Source organism: Salvia hispanica, chromosome 6 (genome assembly GCF_029641045.1).
Source record: "Salvia hispanica isolate PSC_SH4W2 chromosome 6, Shi_PSC_v1, whole genome shotgun sequence".
Taxonomy (NCBI): domain Eukaryota; kingdom Viridiplantae; phylum Streptophyta; class Magnoliopsida; order Lamiales; family Lamiaceae; genus Salvia; species Salvia hispanica.
This window is the reverse complement of record NC_142697.1, coordinates 34,062,858-34,085,952: the sequence shown is the minus strand read 5'-3', so window position 1 is coordinate 34,085,952 and position 23,095 is coordinate 34,062,858. Positions and strand designations below refer to the sequence as shown.

The window sequence follows — 23,095 nt, the reverse complement described above, 5'->3', positions numbered from 1 at the left end:
AATCATCTTCACATATGCAATCCGATCACTTGTGAGTATACCGAGCTCTGCTGCCCTGACAAAGACACCCGTGGTCATGTGTTGCAATTTGGATTTGGTGTGAGCAATATAAGGTTGTCTGTATCAATGCGTTCGGAAAATTCGACTCCCATTATGTATACACCCTCGGGACAGGGACATGGAGGCGCCTTGAAGCCGGCGCGGCTTCAGGCTTCAAATTTCATTCGGTTGAACACTTGTTATGTAATGGCAGCCTTCATTGGATGGGATATGATTCGCATCGCATCAATTTGATTTGTGGTTTTGACTTTGAGATAGAACGTTTTAGCATCTTCTCTCTGCCTCCGGCTGGAATTGGAATTGGGAAATTATCTGCTTTGAGGGACTGCCACTCTACAACTATGAAATTGTCATCTAGATGATGAACGAATACCAAGTCGATGAATCTTGGACCATAGAGTCCAAGATAAGTACTAATGGTTTTGGTTGCTACTTTCCTAGGAATTATTTATCTATTGAAGCAATTAAACTTTTTAAGGATGGTGACGTTTTGATGTTGGTGGACAATTCTATTTTGTTATACTGCTCCAACAAGACAAGAAATCTTCAACTCGTCGATATGTTTAAGGATGCAAATGTGAAGGGTTGTGCCCTGATTAGCCTTCTCTCACTCAAGAATTTTTTATTCGAGAATGTGATCTCGTTTTAGTCCATAACTTTAGTATACATATATGTGTTCGTGTCGATGGTTTGTTTATCTGTGTAGTTTTCGGTTTCTAAGGCTTCTAAGTCGTTTAGTGTTCGGGTCTGGCCTTGTTGTGTCGAATAGAAATCGCATCATTCGAATAAATTCATTGCGATATTTTACAACATAGTTGCTCAATGGAATTACCAGACTTCTAATTTCTGTAGTAGTCTGTTTACATTCTCGTTACTGTTACTATTCTGCAAAATTATCATGCCCGCCGGGCAATATGCTACTTATACCGACATATTATCGAGGGCTTACAGTCCTTCCGCCTTTCACTCCGTATCATATGTAGAGATTTTTTCTCCCTACAATAATCAGTTTTCAAGCGAGGGAGACGAATCAGATTGTGATTCGAAGTAGTGTTTAGTGCTCAGCGATGAGCTCAATTGTTGGTAATGTGTGTAGCTGTGATTAATAAAGATCAAGTCACTTTTTCTTCGATGTAAGTTCTTAAACCGAACCACGTAATTCTTGTGCTCTTGGTGTATTTTTTGTCCAAATTCTTTGATTCTTAATCCCATAATCGCTTTGTACATTCCAATTGTTCATCTATGTTTTATTCTCAATTTAATTTTCACACTAACTAAGAATAATATTTGGAAAGTAGAAAAAAAATAAAATTTGTGAGATTACAATTTTTACACAAACTTATTCAGGCTATCATGTAAACTTCTATAAGCCTCCGATTGGTTCACGGAATTGGAGGTGTGGAATTAGAATTGAAGTCTTCAATTCCAAATCCCGTGTTTGGTATCATAAAAATTCTTTGATTTGGAATTAAATTACAATTCCAAATCCTCTAATTCCACAAGTTTGAATTCTATAGCAAAAGTAGTAGTATTGCAAATATTTAATAAATTACACACATTGCACACATTCTTACACACACTACACACACATTCACATAGTGCAAGTATCCACACACACACACACACACACACTACACACACATTCACATAGTGCAAGTATCCACACACACACACACACACACTGCGCACACTCACACACATGCGTGCGCGCACGCACACACACCTTGAAAAAACACACATGACACATGCACACTCATACACACATGGCATGTAGTGTGTGTATTGTGAGTGGTATAGTGTGTGTATATAGTGAGTTATGCATGTGTGTAGTGTGTTTTTAGCGACTGTGTGTAGTATGTGTGCGCGCGCACGAAGTGTGTTTTTAGTGAGTATGTGTGTGTGTATTTTAATGATTGAGCAACGTGTGTAGTGTGTTCTCGCTCAATTTTTGAAATTCAATTCCATATCAATTATTTCATTTTGTCATACTAAGAATTTGGAATTGAATTCTAATTCAATTCCATGGAATTCCAATTACCACTATTGAGGAAAATAAATACAAAATTAGTTGGATTTAAATAGTAAAAAAAGAACAAATACTATTAAGGAAAAGCCCTAATTACCTCTTGAGAAAGCATACTCAGCTCTGCCACGACTACCATTTCTTCTTCAAGCAGTGATTCGATTCAATCCATCAGTGGGGCGTGATTACTGTACAAATCTTCCATTTCTTCTTCAAGCAGTGCTTCAATCCATCAATCGCGCGGCGTGATTTCTTCACAAATCTACCATCAGAACTCACCACTAACATCTTCTCACGCCTCCCTCTCCGAAGCATTGCAATCAGCAAATGCGTTTGCAAACCATAGTGCAATCTCCTCGGCTCTCTCGATTTCTCCAAATCCCTTCTTTCCTATTCCGAAACCCCTCCTTTGCAAATAGTAGAGTTCCAAATATTTAGTAAATTACACACACTGCACATATTCATACACAACGCACACATTCACACGTTCTTACACACACTGCACACATTCACACACACACATTCTTAGACACACACTGCACTCACTCACACACACATTCACACACGTTGCACACATGCACACTCATACACACATGTGGTATTTAGTGTGTGTATTGTGAGTAGGAACGGAACCAGAAATATAAATTGGCCGGTGCTGAAATTTAATAAAATAATAATATTATTACAATATTGAAAATAATAATAATATTTAAAAAATAGATAATATACTACTATGTATATAATTCGATTTACTGTTTCGTTAAAATCAAAATACATCTATACAAAGATGTATTAGAATCAAAACTAAAATAGTTGTTGTAAATTAGTTATTCATCTTTTAATTGATTCTACGTCATGAAAAAAATAAAATAATGAAATCTATAAAATTGATTATTAAATCGATGAATATTGTGTGCATTGTACTTTAAATAGTTTAACATGAAATATTAAGTTTATGGTGAGGAGATTGAAATTATTGTGCTTGCTAACTTTATATGCTTTTAAGAATTAAAATTTGGACAATTTGGTGACAAGTTTCCCACTCGTGGTTGAAAAAATGAAAATAAAATGTGAAGAAAAAAAGTAAATTAAAAAGAAAAGAACAAAATTCGTAAAAAAGAATTTCTCAGCTTGACAAAAGTGTAATTGTTTACACTTGGGCCTGGTTAAAATTTAATACTAGAAAATAGTCCTAAAAATATGATAAAAGTTAAGGCCCAACAACTAATAATACTACGTGATTTGAAGCCCAATTATAAAACATCTTCTTTCCTAAAATTTTGTGCGCCGCTTACTGTAAGTATTTTGGATTCATACTAGGGCGCCGGGGTGCCGTCACGGAGGGAGACCATAGGTGAGAGGTTTTTGGGACCGGCCAAGCCCCCGCTGGTGGTTCCGTCCCTGATTGTGAATGGTATAGTGTGCGTAATGGCGGATCCAGACCCCGGAAATGGCGGGGGCGGAATTTAGTAGTTTAAATATTAATAAATTTATTATTTAAATATTAAATATTAAATTTAATAGCATTATTTTAATAATAAATTAAATAATATTATATTAATATTTTAGTAGCACTAGCTTCGTTAATAAAATATAAACATGTACTATTAGCCTACAAATATGTATTACTCCCTCCGTCCCAATTTAGGAGTCCTGGTTTATCATTTTTGGGTGTCCCACTTTAGGAGTCTCGGTTGGAATTTTCCATAAATGATATTAGGCCTCACATTCCACTAACTTTCTTCCACTCACATTTTATTGATAAACTAATATAAAAAAGTAGGACCCACATTCCACTATCATTTTTCACAACTTTCCTTTATATTTCTTAAATCTCGTGCCGAACTCAACCGACTCCGAAAGTGGGACGGAGGGAGTATTCATTTTAAAATATAAAATTATTGAAATTATTATATGCATTCAAAACCATTGTAAATATTATATACAAAAGTGATATAAGGAATGTAGTAAATATTTAGATTTCAAAAATATTTATTTTGTTACATAGAGAATAAGATGCGAGATCACAAATTATAAGTACTTTAGGAAAAAAAAACTTTAACAAAAGATTAAAAATGATTTTTAACTAATAAATAAATATAACAACAAAATATATGCAAATTAGTAAAAGTTTAGATTTCATAAAGTATTTAAAGGTATTACTTTGATAATAAGAAGAAATATGAATTTGTAAAAAGAAAAAAAGTAAAGAATGGAAAACATATTGTTCTTGATTAGGGTTGAACCCTAGAGCTCTTAGTTAAAAATCCAACAACCAAACCATTGGGCTACTACGTTTTATATGAAATTTATTGAAAACAAATACATCTCTACACTCCACGGAGGGGGCGGATATGCTATTTTTGGCTCGATTCAAAGGAAAGTTTAGGCTCTCCAAACGGCCGGGAGGGTGCAACCGCCCCCCTCTTGCCCCCTAGATCCGCCACGTAGTGAGTTATGTATGTGTGTGCATGTATGTGTGCGTAGTATGTTTTTAATGACTTTGTGTAGTGTGTGTGCGCGCGCAGTGTGTTTTTACTGAGTATGTGTGTGTATTTAATGATTGTGCAATGTGTGTAGTTTGTTCTCGCGCAATTTTTAAAATTTAATTCCATATCAATTATTTCATTTTGCAAACAAAACAATGACTCGATGGATTTGACATAGATCAAGCTAGTGATATTCATTATCTCTTGAAATTATTTTCATTTTGTTGAAGATTACTTTAAATTTGAGGAATTGTTTCCTTATTTATTTATATGTTGACTTACTTTCCTAGAATAGAGTTCATAGAAGTTCTATAAATAGCTTCTCTTTATACTCCTAGCAAGTTATCTCCAAAAATAAAGTGTATATGATGGTATAAATAGTAGTAGCCTTCGGAGAGAGGGGATTATTAGGCCTCTTCAGAGGATAGTCTAGGGTTTCTTCGGAGTATTTTTCTTCTTTTGAGTTTGGCTTTTCTCTATTTTCGTTATTTTTTTGTCGAATTGTCTTTACTCCATATCAACGGTTGCAGTGAATGATGGTTTCTACTCGCTCCTTAGAAGCATGCTCAGTTGACAAGCCATTGGGTGTGGAAAGGATTGGAGAGAAGGCAGCGTTCGAGCTAACGCCAAGTTCAGTATCATAAACAAGTTCGATGCTGCTGTTCGAGATTCGTGCACCACACATTAATCACACACCAACAACACAGAGCCAACACAACCCTTACTTCTTCTTGCATCTGCGGAGATACTGTTTTTGATTCCTTTTTCTACCAAATTTAAAAAATATAAAATTAAATGGATTTAAAAAGCAAAAAAAGAATAAATAAGACTCCTGTTAAGAAGAAACCCTAATTACCAATTCACAAAGCAAACGCAGCTCTGCCGCAATTTTCATTTCTTCTTCTTCAAGCCGTGATTCAAATCCATCAATGGGGAGGGGTGATTTCTTCATAAATCTACCATCAGAACTCACCGCTAAAATCCTCTCACGACTCCCTCTCCGAAGCCTTGCACTCAGCAAATGCGTCTGCAAACCATGGCGCAATCTCCTCGGCTCCCTCGATTTCACCAAATCCCTTCTTTTCGATCCTGAAACCCCTCCTTTCCTAGCTTGCTTGACGCCGGCGAGGGCTGACGATAGGATTGGCTCAACTCGTTGCACAATTTTAGAAATCGAAGAGGAAGTCCTATTCGATTTCCTTGATGAAGAAGATGAAGAAGAAGAAGACGACCAAATTCAAAATCAAAATCTCCACGAAGTCGGAGAGGAAGTCCAAATTGAAGATGAAGAGAAACACGAAGACGAAGAAGAAGATCAAATTCAAAACGAAGACGAAGATCCAATTCCTCATGGGCTTCACTACAATCAGTTCACTCGTTTCGATATTCCTTTCAGAAACTCAAGACCGGAATCACTGGTAGGTATCGAAGCTAATGGATTGTTTCTCCTATACTTTCAGTTTGGGAATCCGGACAACCATCTCTTTATATGGAATCCTCTCACTTGTCAGTATATCGAGATCTGCCGACCCAAACAATCCATGTCGATTAATTTTAATTATAGGTTGAGTCTTGGATTCGGTGTGAGTCAAATTAGTGGGCAATATAAGGTCGTGTGCATCAATCGCGACGGATCTGCCCATCATGTGTACACCCTCGGGACGGGAGAATGGAGGCGCCTTGAAGCTGGCGCTGCTTCTGGTTTCGGATTCCGTTCATACGGACGGATTGTGTGTAACGGAAACCTCCACTGGAACGTGTATGACTCCACTCGACCCTTGTTGATATGTGGTTTTGATGTTGAAACAGAATGTTTTAGCATCTTCTCTGCTCCTCCTGCCGCTGTTCAGCATCCGTATGTGGAGTTGAGTGTTTTGAGGGACTGTCTGTGTGTTTCTTACGCGTGGAACGATAATATATTCTTCTGGTCGATGAAGGAATACCAAGTCGAGGAATCTTGGACCTTTGAGTACAGGTTGACTTATAATGGTTATGATTTTAATTTTGGCGATTGCTATGGAATAGAGTCTGTTTATCCTATCAAAGTTTTCAATGATGGTGACATTTTGATGTTGATGGTGCCGAAACACATTGACTTATACTACCAGAAGACGCGTCTCATCTACTACTCCAGCAAGAAAGGTACTATTGAACAACTCGGTCTGATTCATGAACATCTCGGTCCGATTGATGAATCACTCAGTACGATTGAGTATTCCAATAGGCTTATGGAACAACTCCGTACATTTGAGGAATTGTATGTGCGGAATCACCTTACCCATGCCATGATTTTCACTCCTGTCCTTCTCTCACTAAAGACTTTTGGAATCGAGAATGTAATCTCGTACTAAGTTGATATTAATGTACTTATAGTGTTTGTTTGTTGTCGTGTTTTGTCAATACAACTTAAATTTCTTATGAGTTCATATTTGTGTTTGATTAATCATGTCGTGCATTATATATATCTTGGGGGTACCGTCTATAAATGGAAATGGACAGATTTTATGAGGATGTACCAAATATGAACTATTGTGGTCTATTGTCTATAATCTCACTCTAGTTTATATTGTTAAATCGCTTTGTTGTCTTAATTTTACGATATGTGTTCGTGTTGAAGGTTTTCTTATTGTGTGGTGCTCGGGTTTGACCATATCATGTTTTGTTATAATGTTGTGCTATTATATACGTAGTGGATTACTGTCTTTCAAAGTTATCGGACTCATTTTTGTGGATGCACCAAAATAACAAAGATGAGTATAATTTTTATAAAGGAAGGATGTGTACAGTAAGAAACCCTTATCTTTGGTATTTCACCATATTCAGTATTTTCTCTGTCCCTTACTTTATTAATTCTCTCTCTCATTTCTTTACAAATATTCTCATAAAAATCACCATATATCTCTTTCTTGTTTTTGAATTATTTATTCGTTCTTAACATTTTTATATTTAATATAAACTAATTGTTGCTATTGTGTTTGCATTTGTACAAGATGTGTTTGTGCTGAATGTTTTCGGATTTATGCTTTTGATACCGTGTAGTTATCTTGTCTGGCTACTAGGAGCATATATATTGGGTTCAAGTTTTGGTATTTCACACAACATTCTAAAAATCAGACTGAATATTTAAATCTTCTTGAATAGGAAAAATCAATATTTTCGATCATGAAACGATCGATGGTTGACCTGATTTGGCATCAGTGATGTCCTAGAGGATAGGATTAGGGGACGGAGAAGGGACGTACATTGTGAATTACCGTAATTGTTTCAAGTTATAAGATATAGTAATATTTGTGGAAAACAATCTAGCAAGTTCATATGATGATGAATAAGATATTTAGTTTGTAAGACGATTCACCTCCAAATGAACCATTATTGATCATTTCAATGAATCCCTTCTTTCCGATTCCGAAAACCTTCTTTCCTAGCTTGCTTGACACAGGCGAGGGCCGATCATGAAACGATCGATGGTTGACACGATTTGGCATCCGAAAACCTCCTTTCCTAGCTTGCTTGACACAGGCGAGGGCCGATCATGAAACGATCGATGGTTGACACGATTTGGCATCGGTGATGTCCAAGACGATATGTAGGGAAGTGTGAAGGAAATAATGCTGCCACAGCTGGGAATCGAACTCGGACCAAACTCCACGCTGGAGGCAGAGAAAGATGCCATCTGAGCTACTTACATATTTGCTTTGAAGTGTCAATATAGATATACGCAAAATGTATGGGGGTTCCATAAACCATAGGACCCTGATGGCTCTGAGTAGGTCCGCCACTGATCTTATCATTATGAACTGTTTCATGTAAGACTATTATACTGAAGGATGTATGATAGTAATAAAAATAAATTATTTTTCAGGAACGAGGAACTGTATAGTTAGAAACATTTATCTTTGTCAACCTAGTGTTTAAAATACTTGATGAATTGTTGAATACTTGAGCCGTCTTGAACCGAATAATTTGGCCTCTCAAATATAATTTTAAATTGTGGCTAACAGTATTTGATCTCTTACAAGAATGATTGGGCACTGAGCTATATTTACATATCTGATGAGAGCTTAGCAGAGAGACCGGTTGCGATTTCCTTCATCGAGGAGATCTTCTTCTCTGGATCCTTCTGCGTAATTTTCGGGTTGACAAACCGCCGGTTCATGCCTGGTTGCTGTGAATTGCAATTTGATGCGTTTAAATACAAATATTTATGTGTAGAAATTAATTATTGCTTGCCACTACCTCTCTTCTCCTTTCACCATTAATAGTAACAGAATTTGGTTTTGTAGAACAAACACTCTCTTATCCACACATCTGCATTTGCCGTATACTATTGAAGCACCTGCGAATCGATTCACTTTTTCATGACAAAAAATTGCAACTCACTCATCAACTGTTGGGTTACATATACATCTTGGTCGTCCAATCGTTTCAAGCATATTTACTAATCTTCTGTATGTGTATTTATCCATACGTAATATTTCATGACATATTGAGTATGTAAATGTGACACGATCGGAAAAGCTCATTCATAGATCGTGAGGCCTTTAAATGATTTTCCAATTGTATGATGTGCTATAACAATTTTAATCACAAAAACATCATTAGCTTTAACCTTTAATGTTTCCGTTTTCTTTATTTGCATACGAATGATAGGAATTAATAATTCTAAATGTACAACTAAGTATTAAGGATTGAACTATTACTTGATGTATGATGCTCGATCGTGCTTACCGACAATGGAGAGGTCGAGTATGCTCGATCAAGCTTTTAACCATCAAATTATCTTTGCGCGTTTTTTGATGCAATATGCTCGATTGTGTGCTTGCTTAACATTTTGAGGTTGAGCATCGTGGCATGTCCCGGTTCAATTACCAAAAAACGAGACATAAGGAGCTCAATTGCTTGGTAACGTGTTACTTGGTTAAGGGCCACCGTTGTTGATGCCCTTAGGGCTGCCTGCTTAACCCGTCATCTCGTCGCTTGCCTTTACCCTTTAGGCGCCCTCGCTCCAACGGAGGCAGCGAAGCCAGAGTTTTAAAATTAGGATAAAAGAAAGTTTTCTATGTTTTTCAGATTTTTAAATAATGATGTCTCCCTTAGAATTAAGAGTGCAATTAATTTCGGAATATAAAGAAAACAATACTCCGTAGTATTTAATGTGAAGAAGCCCTAAATTCTACTCCCTCCGTCCCCGATTAGGAGTCACACTTTGACCGGGCATGGGTTTTAAAAAATGTAAAGAAAAGTTGGTTAAAAAAGTTAGTGGAAGGTGGGACCCATTTTTTTATATTGGTTTTATAATAAAATGTGAGTGAATTGAGTTAGTGGAATGTGAGCCCTACTTACTATTTATGGTAAAAATGAAGTGTGACTCTTAATTGGGGACGGACCGAAATGGAAAAGTGTGACTCTTAATCGGGGACGGAGGGAGTAATATTTTTGCCGCTGCTACTCTTTCTTCTTCACTGTAAGCATTCCATTTTTACCATCAATGAAACGCAAGTTCTTCACAAATCTGCCATCTGAAATCACCACCGACGTCCTCTCACGCCTCCCTCTCCGAAGCATTGCATTGAGCAAGTGTGTTTGCAAACCATGGCTCAATCTGCTCGATTTCGACGATTTCAAATTCAAAACCCCACCCGCCCTAGCTCTCTTGCAGCAGACAAACTCAACTCGGTGCTCGATTTTCGAATTCGAAGACAAAGACGAATTCGTTGAGGAGAAGAGTCATGATCTTCACTACATTCCGCTCACACATTTCGAAATTAGAGACGAAAATTCAGAAATACTGGTAGGTATGGCTGCAAATGGATTGCTTCTTATACACTCACAGGGAGGGTTTCCTCAAATTCCTCTGTTTATATGCAATCCGATCACTCATCAATATATCGAGCTCTGGTGCCCTGAGGAATACATTTTAGATGATGATGATGTACATATTATGCTTAGTTATGGATTTGGAATGAGCAAAATTAGCGGGCAATATAAGGTGCTCTGTAAATATATAGACGCGAGTTCCGACTCTTATCGTCATGTATACACCCTTGGAACAGGAACATGGAGGCTCGTTGAGGCTGGCGCTGTTTCTGGTTTCGGAACCTGTTTACCTGGATACTTTGGTTTTAACGGCATCCTCCATTGGGTAGGAGGAGAAGATGATTTGGCTCATACCTTATGGGTTTGTTGTTTTGATCTTGAGAATGAATGTTATGACATCTTCTCTCCTCCTCCTCCTCCTCCTGTTGATGGACATGGCCGTCAAACCAGGGAGTTGTCTACTTTGATGGACTGCCTTTGTTATTCGTACACATGGGAAGATGATATTGTCATCTGGTTGATGAAGGAATACCAGGTCGAGGAATCTTGGACCAATCTGCACAAGATAAGTAGAAATGGTTTTGATTTGGATTGGGATTTTGCATCTGATTGGAAATATATGGGTGTTAAACCAATTAGACTTTTTAAAGATGGTGACGTTTTGATGCTGCTGGACCAAAAGAAACTCATCTACTACTCCAACAAGACAAAAACTATTCAACAAGTAGGTATGTTAAATGATGCAACTGCGCAGAATTACGTTAGTGCCATGATTTTCACTCCAAGCCTTTTCTCCTTCAAGAATTTCGTATTCGAGAATGTGATCTCGTTTTAGTTAGTCTAAATTTGTGTGTTTGTATGGAAGTTTTGTTTGTGGTATAGTTTTTGGATTATAAGTCTTCTTTGTTGTTTCCTGTTCGGTTTTGGCCTTATCTTGTTGACCCGACACACACTATATGTGGGGCCTGGGTACTATATCTATTTTTGGATGTTGTATGTAATATTGTTGTCGCTACTGCACCTATAATATCTCTTGCGATTTTGCAATAATGCGAATCAATTAGCCCCAAATTGTACCCTAAATGGAATTTTGTTAATTACCTCTGTTATGGAGAGCCTTTCATGGGCTTTTGTCAGAGGTTCAATCAGATTTCGACATCCTTGGTTGAGATTCTGCAGTTTCAGCATCTGATTCTGATTTGGTTGCTGTTGAGATTCTGTTTATTGGTTGCTGTCTGATTTGGTCTTATTGTTTGACCTGCTGACACCACTGTTTGCAGGCCTGTATATATATTTTGCTATGTTGTCTATATTCTCATTCCAGTTCATAATGTTAGTCTACGTCTATGTTTATCCCTATATGTTGTTGTTTGTTTCAAATGTTTATTGTGTCAAGCCAACACGCAAGATATGTTAGGCTTAATTAGCTAGTGTATATATTAATGCGGGCTGTTGATTATTATCTCGTTCTAGTCTGTAATGTTAATCTACATTTTGTGTTATCGGGCCATGTCAACAAAAATTAAATCACATTGTTGTCGTGTTCGTTTTCATGCTAAGACTTTTCTTATCTTGTCATCTACGCCTTTGTTACGAAAGGAAGGCTCTTTAACACAAAATTAGAAAAAGACAAAAGACAAGATATAAACTGCAATTAAAACTTAAAGAAGTTAAATTCTCCGAAGAAGCCTATTGTTGTTTTAAGAGATGTCAAGCTCTTCTAAATAGGAATGAAGCAACTCTAACCTAGGAAAGTAAATTAACTAAAAACTAATTAAACAAGGAAACAAACCCTCAAACATGAAAATTAATGTTGACATAATGAAGATCACAATCTTGATCTCTATCAACTGCCCCGATGTTGATACAGCTTTGCACACTGGCTTTGCAACCGAATTATTGCCTGTGTTATTCTCACACATTCGTCGGTAAATTATCATCGGTATGTTTAAGGATGCAGCAGTGGCGGATCTAGGATATTCATTATGGGGGTACGATTAATTTAGTAGAGAGTAATACCTACTTGGAACTCCACAATTAATCATTTATCTTCTCTACGTCGTTATTTTTCCTCGTTATTTTTTCTGGTAAAAAACATTATTATCTATAAAAACGGATTACTTAATGTTACTATTTTGACTTTCGCTGTTAAAATGAAAGACTTAATGTTACTAAATAACACATCATCTATTGATTTAATCAATAAATTTCAATTATTTTTAAGAAAAATAGAAGATGATTAAAATACTACTACTTTATAAAATAATTGAGAAATTTTAAACACGCATAAAGTAAATGTATTGAAAAAATAATTTAAAATTTTTAAATACATTAAAAATAGAAAATATAAATAGAATTACACTTAATAGAATAGTTAAATACATTAGAAATAGAAAATATAAATAGAAAATATAAATAGAAAAACATTTTCAGTTCAACAGATCTTAAAATAAAAGAAAATTCCCTTCCCCAGAATTGAACCCAGGTCTTGACGGCAATATTAGTGTATTCAACCATTCAGCCAACTTATTTCCATGCAATCTTTGGGATTATATATACTATTATTTGAATATATTGGGGGTACCATCTATTCTCTATCCGCCAATGGGATGCAGTTGTGGGTTTCCTTACGACCCTGATTTCACTCTTATCTTTTTCTCACTCAGAAATTTCGAATTCGAGCATGTGATATCGTTTTAGTTCATAATTTTGGTCTACATTTGTGTGGAAGGTCTTTGAATTCGCGGACTTAAATTCACGCTAGAATCTTAATCAAATCAAGATTATACTAGTTTAATAGATAAATCTCCTAAATTATTTTCATATACTCCACTATTTTGTTGTATTAAATATTTCCTTCAATTTTGATTAAATCACTTAAATATTTTTTATATGGAGTATCGTTTCTACAAACTAATACTCATATTCGAATATAAAAAAACTAAGTCACTATATCCAAATCTTCAATATCATTTATTCAAGAATTGGTTAAGATTTAAGAAAGAAATATCATTAAATCAAACCAATAATATCACCAAATCATGTAACAAAATCATGCCTAATATTTTGTCTGACTTTTGTGTTATTTTACCTAATCCTCGTGCAGAAAAAGAATGGCCCATATTCGGAAGAGAAGAACCCTGATTCTTAATTTTCTTAATTTCTGTTGTTAATGGAGCTTAATTACTTCAAAAATCTACCATCAGAAATCACCATCGAAATCCTTTCCCGCCTCTCTATCCAAAGCCTTGTAATCAGCAAATCCAATTGCAAACCATGGCGCGATCTTTTGAAATCCGATGATTTCGTCAAATCCAAAATCAAAACCCCTCCCGCCCTAGTTCGAATTTACCAGGGGCATGACTCAACCCGGTGCAAGATTATTGAAAATAGTATCACCCACGTGTGATGCACAACCCATTTTTTTATTTAACCTTATTTTATACTGTAAAATGATTTTATAGATTCATAAAATTATCATTGTATGAAATCTGAAATAATAAATCTATAAAATAAAAATTAATTATTAAAAAATATTAAATCAAACAAAGAAAAAAAAATAACACATACACCTACTAAGAAACAATATTATTATTTCAAGTTCTAAAATCACAAATTTATACAATAGCAATTTATTGTACCAATAAAAACTCATATAACCAATTAAGTTTATAAACAAAAAATTGCATACAAATCACATATCATTCAAATCACTTTTATATCTATACAACAAAAGATCAATCACAAACACATGTCAATAAAAATAATGTATAAATATATATTAGAAGAAAGCCAAATCGATCAAAAATCATCAAAAAAAATACAGCAAAATAGCATGGAATATATAACCGATATCAATATGCATACATTTAGCCGGAAAAAAAAACTAATGGTTGCATACCTAATAGCATACCCCACATCGCCTATTTTCCGTGTAGCTGCTACCACCTATACCACGTCCAAGGACAAACAAATGAATAAGAGCTACCACCAACCTAATATTCATATAGAGCAAGCACTACATGAAAAAAATTATACATTCCACCATAAAAACATGCAAGGAGAACAACATAAACAACAAATGCGGAAGATGCATCTGCACCAAAAATTCAAAGGCAAGATGTAAATGTTACAATAATACTATGCAAGACTCAAGCGGACAAAGAGCCATGAAGTTGTGATTTTACCAGTAAAGGAGTAGGCCGAAACGCACAACACTCCATTCCTCTGAGACTTGTACATCTGTAATCAGTCATTGACAAACACACAGGAACACGCTTGAGTTTTTGGCCACATCTAAATTCCGGATTCCTGCTCCACGGATGGGAGGCGTGGTGGAATGCGAAAGTGGATTGCCATCTCATGGTCTTGCTCTTGGCTGCACCACCAACAAATTAAACAATTTTGACTATTGCAAAAAGCTAAGGTTTCATAGATTGATTGAAAGTTGTAGAAATTTCCTCCAGCTGTATATCTGCAGATTGAGATTGAGTGATGATGGAGATCTAAAAAGATGAACAATTACCTTGAAAGGAGGGCTCTTCTAAATTTCAAACGTAAAAAATAAATAAAAAATATTGGTTAAATTAGAATTTGCAAGTGCGGCGTGAATCTGAATCATGGATTATTGAAGAAAGGGGAAGAGAAATGGCAAAAGAGGTGGCAGCAGTTGGCGTAGTCTCGCAGAAGACAACCAAAGTGCAAATGTTGTACCCTTTTAGTAGGTAAGTGGTAATGAATGTCCTTATGGGTAGTTAATCATGAAAAAAATGAAGAATTATAGTATTAATATCTCATTTAATTTTAATAATATAGTAAATATATTAAAAAATTCTTTTTATATTATTAATGGCATTCATGTAATTATTTCCAAAACTCCCCTTTTATATATTTATAGATAGATTGTAGACGAAGACGATTTTGATATGGAGAAGAGCTACGATCTCCGCTACCATCCGCTCACAGATTTGGTGATCCCTCATAGAAGCACAGGATTAATTGATTGTATCACTGCTAATGTGTTGCTTCTTTTCCACTCACTTTTCATGAAAGATATTTACATATGCAATCTGATCACTTGTGAATATATCGAGCTCAGTTACCCTAAGCTCTACATTCCGTGGTATCAATTGTTGCAAGTTGGATTCGGTGTGAGCAAAATAAGTGGGCAATATAAGGTGGTTTGGATCAATCCGGACAGGGGTTCTAACTCTCATTGTGTATACACCCTCGGAACCGGAACATGGAGGCGCATTGAAGCCGGAGCTGCTTCTGGTTTCAGATTTCCGGGTGAACCCATTTTATGCAATGACAACCTCCATTGGAGAGTATATTTTTCGAAGAATCACATATTGGGTTTTTGTGATTTTGATGTCGAAATAGAATGTTTTTTGAAGAATCACATTTTTCGAAGAATCACATTTTATGCATAAAAAATTATTAATAAATTTATGTATAAAACAAATACTACCTCCGTCCCCCAAAATTTGCTACACTTTGACCCGACACGGATTTTAAGAAATGTAATGGAAAGTGAGTTGAAAAAGTTGGTGGGATGTGGGTCATACTTTTAAAGTATTAGTTTTATAATAAAATGTGAGTAGGAATGAGTTAGTGGAATATGGGGTCCACTACCAAAAATGATAAAAGTGAAGTGTATCAAATTTTAAGAGACGGACCAAAATAGTAAACTGTATCAAATTTTCAGGGACAGAGGTAGTACTATATAATGTGTGAAGAGATGACTGAATATATACCGCATTCGATTATCTTCACAATTCTGCCATCTGAAATCACCACTAACATCCTCTCGCGGCTCCCTATCCAAAGCATTGCGTTAAGCAAGTGCGGTTTGAAAACCATGGCTCAATCTCCTTGATTCCGACACCCTATCCAAAGCATTGCGTTAAGCAAGTGCGGTTTGCAAACCATGGCTCAATCTGCTCGATTCCGACGATTTCGAATTCAAAACCCCACCCACCCTAGATTTGGCATACGTGATGTCTAGGAGGGGGCGGTCTCCCCCTCCCGGCCGTTCGGAGAGCCTAAACCTTCCCTTGAATCGAGTCGAAAATAGTATATCCGCCTCCTCCGTGGAGTGTAGAAATATACTTTGTTTTCAATAAATGTCCTATGAAATGGTGTAGTCTAATGGTTTGGGTGAGGCTTTTCTCTAAGAGGTCTAGGGATCAAAACTCGATAAGAGCATATTTTTTTTCATTTTTTTTTCTTTTAGTTTATCAATTTCAATTCATATTTCTTTCTTATCATAGGATGGACATTCACCTCTAACAAATAAGTTAAAAGTAGACTATAGAGTAAATGATGAACCATTATTGACTCATTAACTTGTCATCAATTTGTAGTTCAGTTGAAAATTTAATGTAATTAGTTAGCACTTTATTAGTTAGTTGTTGTTATTCCATTTATGGACACTCATTTTTCGTTAATACGCTTTTTTTTTTCTTCGTATCTCCTTTACTTCATCAATTTTATATTAAAACACATAGTATCATTAAGAAGTTCTTGTTTTTAAAACACATACTCAATGTGTAGGTATGTTTAATGATGTAGATGCAGGGTATTTCCTTAACTTTGCCACGATTTTCACACCTAGCCTTTTCTCACTAAAGAGTGTGATGTGATTCTAAATCATAATGTTTGTCTATATTTGTGTTTTGATCGTTATTTGGACGCATTCGTGTACAATAGTACAACTGTACAAGGTTTCTTCATTGTGTGGTTTCTCTATCTCACTTCCTTTATTAATTCTTTCTCCATCTTCTTGACAAATATAATCTCTTTCTTGATTTTCTATTATTTATTTGTTGCTTACCATATTTGCTTAACATTTCTGTTTTTAGCATAAACTATTCATTGCTATCGTGTTCGCCCGTTCGGATATGACCTTTTGATGCTTTGCTATTATCATGTGAGGCATTGTTTCTATATGGAAATAGACTCAACTTTTCTAGAATGATTTCAAGTTTTGGTATTTCACCTATAGCCAGCATTTGAAAATCAGACCGAATAATACATCAGTCTTCTTGAATAGCAAAAATCGATCTGTTTGATCGTGAAACGACCGATGGTTGATCCGATTTGGCATCCGTGATGTCCCGTAGGATTGCATTGCTGTGGGATGCGTTGTTAAGGGGACAAACAAGGGACGTGTATTGTGAACAACCTTAATTGTTTCTATTCGGAGTAAAATGTTGTAATATTTTTGGATTACAACCTAGCTAGTTCAAATGATGATTTAAAGAGATTTAGTTTGTATGACAAATTGCCTTTAACCGATAAGCTGGAAGTAGACTATAGAGTAAAAGATTAACTACTATTGATCATTTTAATAAAATCTAGTTCATCCAAAAATAAACTTTTCAAAATACCCAGCAAACTGAATTTTACACTCTTCCCTTTCTATTGTGTTACATATATAGCTATAGGGTTGTGATAAAATGATAACCCATATTTAGGGTGATAATCATAATAAGCTATTATTTCATATTTTTATAGACGAAATATATCATTATTGTTAAAAAATAATGTTTACACTAAAATGATATTCTTTATGCAAGTATAAAATGGTACTTGTAATTAATAAAATGATATTCGGTTTGTATAAAATACTATTTTGTTGTATGAAAATTATCAATATAAATGATTTTATGTTGGTAAGAATATCATTTTATTGAGTATAAACATCATTTTAATGAAAATGATATATTTTATTTATAAAATGACAGTTTATTATGGTTATCACCATAATTTTAGTTATCATCTAACACACCCCTGTAGCTATATTTGTTATAAATATTCTACTGCGTTACACATATAGCTATAAGATTGTGATAAATTGATAACCCATATTTAGGGTTATAACCATAATAACTAGGCCTGAAAATTTAATCCGCGGATTTTGGGTATTCCCGACCCAGTCCCAATACCCGACGGGTTATGGGTACCCGAAACCCGAAATAATGGGTTCGGGTACGGGTTTGGGTAGTCAATGTTAGGATTTTTCGGGTTTAGGGTACCCGAAACCCGTATTAGGGTACCCAACTAATACCCGATTAAACCCGATTAATTATGTATTTGTGATAAATATTTTTATTTAGTATACGGCCTATCGCCCGTAAGGTAAATCTAGGGTAACTTTATTTAATCACATGTAGATTTATAAAATTTTCGTATGCCTCACCTTTTCAAGTTTCCTTCACGCCGCTGCTGCTGCTCTCTTTTTGCCGTTTGCTCTCTTCTTTACATTCGTGTTTGGTTCATGTTGCATTATTTATGTTCTTACTTGTTATCTTTTGAAAATATATAGTTAATTAGTTATGCTTTCTCTATTTTATTTACATATTCATTTAATGTCTTAAAAAGTTATTTTAATCTCTTTTATAATCCCTTTTATGTTTCAATTTATACCAAAAAAAAAAATATTTTAAAATTAAGTAGTGTCTATTTGTCTAAGGTCTATTTTATAAAATATAGAATTATAGTCAATAAATAGTATAAGTATTGTGTGATTTTTAATAATTTCTATTCTCATCACAATTTAATTTATATAAAAGAATAAATTTTAAATATAATAATTCCGGGTTTATGGGTACCCGATTAGTTGGGTTTGGGTACCCGCACTTACGGGTCGGGTATTGGGTATGATATTTTTGAGATTTCGGGTTCGGATACCCGAATTTTTGGGTTTGGGTACCCGCAGGTACCCGAACTTTCACCCCTAATAATAACCTATCATTTTACATTTTTATAGATGAAGTATATTATTTTCGTTAAAAAAAGATATTTATACTCAATAAAATGATATTCTTTCTGCAAGTATAAAATGATACTTGTAGTCAATAAAATGATATTTTGTATATATAAAATGATTATGTTCTATAAAATGATATTTTGTTAAAATTATATCAATATAAATGATATTTTGTTGTATAAAATTACATCAATATAAATGATATTTTGTTTGTAAAGAAGACCATTTTATTGAGTATAAACATCATTTTTAACGAAAATGATATATTTAATTTATAAAATGATAGTTTATTATGGTTATCACCATAAATTTTGTTATCATTCTAACTCACCCATATAGCTACATTGGTTATAAATATTATATTGTTTTACACTAATTACGAAATTAGTTAACTGTATGTTGAAAGTTAATATAAGTTGGTAAAATAAGACAAGAGAAATGCAGTTAAAGTAGTGTTAGTGGATAATGGGACTATGTTATTATTAGTGTTTTAATGGTGATACAAGTTGTAAATAACTTAATGTATAGGGACAATAAATTGGGATCATTTTTTATAAATGGAAATGTAATATTTTATGGAATGGATGAAAATGGAGAGGGCATGTATTTTTTACGTAATGGAGGGAGTATTTCACTATTTAGGAAACGCACTGAGTAGTATAAAGAGTGATGTGAAGAACCCAAGTTCTTCATTCTAAAGTATACACAACTGCTACGTCTTCTCTAAGTTTCTACCATCAATGGAGCCTGATTACTTCACAAATCTTCCATTAGAAATCACCACCGACATCCTCTCACGCCTCTCTATGAAGCCTTGCTATCAGCAAATCCGTTTGCAAAGCATGGCGCGATCTGTTCGATTTTGTCAAATCCAAAATCAAAATTCCACCCACCCTAGTTCGATTTTACTGGGGGGATAACTCTACTTGGTGCACGATTTTCGAAATTGAAGACGAAGACGAAGCCGATCTGGAGAGCCACGATCTTCACTACCATCCACTCACAGATTTGGAGATCCCTTACGGAAGCACAGTATCAATTGAGTGGATCACTGCTAATGCATTGCTTCTTTTCTACTCACCATTAGTTAAAGGTATTTTCATATACAATTTGATCACTCGTGAATATACGGAGCTCAGTTACCCTGATGACTACACTCCGTATCTGTAACAGCCCGCCCTCCTAGGGTACAATAAATGCGGCGGCTGCAACCCAAACAGACTCCAAAGAAGTAAACATAGGCTAGGGTTTCATTTAAAGAGTATTGACCAAAAGAAATCGAAAGAATTATCAGAGTATTTAAAACCATAACTTAACCTAGAAACCAAAACTTAACCTAGAAGTTTAAAAGAAAAGAGAGGTCTCATAAATGACGATCAAAATGTCTTAAGAGTACGACGGAATATCCAAGATAAAAACCATAAGAAAAGGGCTAGGGTGCATTATCCCAAAAGAAATTATAAAGAGTATCAAGATTCAGCGGAAAACAACCAAGAGAAAGAATAGATATGTATGAAGACACAACTACGCTTGAAGTTCAACATATCCATTTTAATTATTTATCCTGCTCAACACCCGCCACCGCTCGTCATCGTTCAACCTGCACATAAGAAAGACACATGCAGGGCTGAGTATTTTGAAATACTCAGTGAGCTCATTGCCAAAACATTTTATAAGTTATGCCACCCTTACCAAGTGAACTCGAGTTTTAAGCAGTTATAAAAGAAATATCGCGAGTATCACAAAACATATTTTCATAGACTAGCCAGTCAAAATAATCCCCCATTTTCTCATCAAAATCATAATCATTCCATGGTGCGACGAAAGTGTGGCCACGCTTTTCGCCCACGAGACCGGCCGACTAGCAAGGACGGCTCCCGATCCCATCGTGTACACAGCCTGGTAGGGCTTGCGGCCCATACTCAGACCCGAATTCGTATAAGCATATCAAATATCACATTGAAAAAACAAACATAGGCATGACATAACAGTTAAACCACCCTTATAACACCAAACAACATTTTGATAAAATAATAGAGAGTTTTTAGAGTAAAGCCCACCTCGACTGCTTAGTTTTCAAGTAGTTTCGCTTTTCCGTTATCCGGCTTCGCAACCAAAGTTTCACCTTTTAATCACATAGGCACATATCACAAATTAGGTTCAATACTACTCTTACTCATGCATGTCTCAATACTCCTTTTCCCTTTTCCATTGATTTATCTCATCATTACTAATTAATCAAGATCATGTTTATCCCACAAGAATATTTAACCATCAAACACACTCTACACAACACAACACACACACACCACACCACACACACACACACGACACACACACACACGCCACACACACGCACACACGCCACACACACACGCACGAACATATTCCCACATCCCTTTTATCCCACTTTCACTCAACCAAGATGCATGAGGGTTCAAGGAGACCGATTGATCGGTTAGAAGAAGGAAAAGAAGAAGAAGAAGAAGAAGAAGAAGAAGAAGAAGAAGAAGAAGAAGAAGAAGAAGAAGAAGAAGAAGAAGAAGAAGGAGAACTCATAAACAAAATACCTTTTTAGAGAAAAACAATCGGTAGAAACAAAGTAGAGACTTGGTTCTTCAAGAATCTTGGCGTTCAAACTCTAAATTCTTCTCAAAGGATGACAAAATATTGGTGTGTGGAAGAAGAAAATTTGAGAGAGTGAGGAATGGTGGCTGCCGAAAATTTGGGGTCTAGGGTTGGGGTCTTCTCTTATTTATAGTGCTCAACAAGATCTTTAGGTAATTAGAATAGAATATTTGGTAAGATCTTATGAAGAAGAATTAACAAAAATAGATCCTAGGGCAAATCCCATAGGTTTCAAAATGGCTATTTATTTAGCCAAGATTTTGTCTTGAATATATTTTACGGAGTAGAATAAAATATCACGGAGCAAAATAAAAATAAGGATTCTCCCAACTTGGGCTGGTAATAGGCGTCCCTATGCCTATTTAAATAAGGCATGGATTTTTGAATATTAACTAAAATAAGGTAGGACAAGATCTCTTGAAGTATGGAAAGATTTGGTAGAATAATTAAATTCTAGGTATGGAAGGAAATCAAATAAGGGATTAACTAAAATAAAATAATTTCTTCCTTCTCACAATAGGTGATTTTCGACAATCACCAAGAAACAAAGGGCTCGATTTTTCTCTCTTCAAAAGGAAATATTCAGGTCTTGGATTTAATTTGGATAAATATCCCAAGAATTAAATTAAATCCGGAAAAATAGAATTTCTTCTTCAAAAATTCAAGGGGGTCGAAAATTTCAAGAATTAGGGTGACAAGTATTTATGGAAATTTTCTCTAATATTCTCACTCACCCTTAGACAATTAATTTACCACAAAATCTCATAATTTAATAAATCACATACCACATCATAAAATCAATAAGTTTGACTTTTCAAACTTTCAACGCAAACCCTCGACTCAACTCGACCATAGCATCACATGAAATAAATGCATTCACGACTCCACGTCATCAACAATTAATTCTAGGGCTCTAAAATTAGGGTTCTAAATTCCGAGATGTTACAGTATCAGTTGTTGCAATTTGGATGCAGTGTGAGCAAAACAAGTGGGCAAAATAAGGTCGTTTGCATCAATAAAAACACCGACTCTCGATATGTATACACCCTCGGAACCGGAACATGGCGGTGCGTTGAAGCCGGAGCTACTTCTGGTGTCATGTTCTGGGGTCAACCCATTTTATGTAATGACAACCTCCATTGGACAGTATATGATTCAAGGATCCTCATATGGGGTTGTTGTGGTTTTAACGTTGAAACTGAATGTTTTAGCATCTTCTTATTTCCCACCCCTATAAGAGATAAATGGGGGACTTTATCTGTTTTAAGGGACTGTCTGTGTTATTCTTATTATAACAAACGCCAA

General features: G+C 35.3%; 2 protein-coding genes across 2 annotated transcripts; both read left to right on the top strand.

The window, feature by feature from the left end:
- Window positions 1–5,501: 5,501 nt before the first annotated feature.
- Window positions 5,502–6,923, top strand: LOC125199588 (putative F-box protein At1g32420). Its single transcript, XM_048097562.1, has 2 exons — window positions 5,502–5,756; window positions 6,033–6,923. The coding sequence occupies exons 1-2, from the start codon at window positions 5,502–5,504 to the stop codon at window positions 6,921–6,923; spliced, it is 1,146 nt and encodes a 381-aa protein (XP_047953519.1).
- Window positions 6,924–10,060: 3,137 nt separating this feature from the next.
- On the top strand, window positions 10,061–11,224 carry LOC125199587 (uncharacterized). The gene is made up of 2 exons (XM_089060529.1): window positions 10,061–10,401; window positions 10,762–11,224. Exons 1-2 carry the CDS (start codon window positions 10,061–10,063, stop codon window positions 11,222–11,224), a joined length of 804 nt encoding a protein of 267 aa, XP_088916655.1.
- The last annotated feature ends 11,871 nt before the right edge of the window (window positions 11,225–23,095 follow it).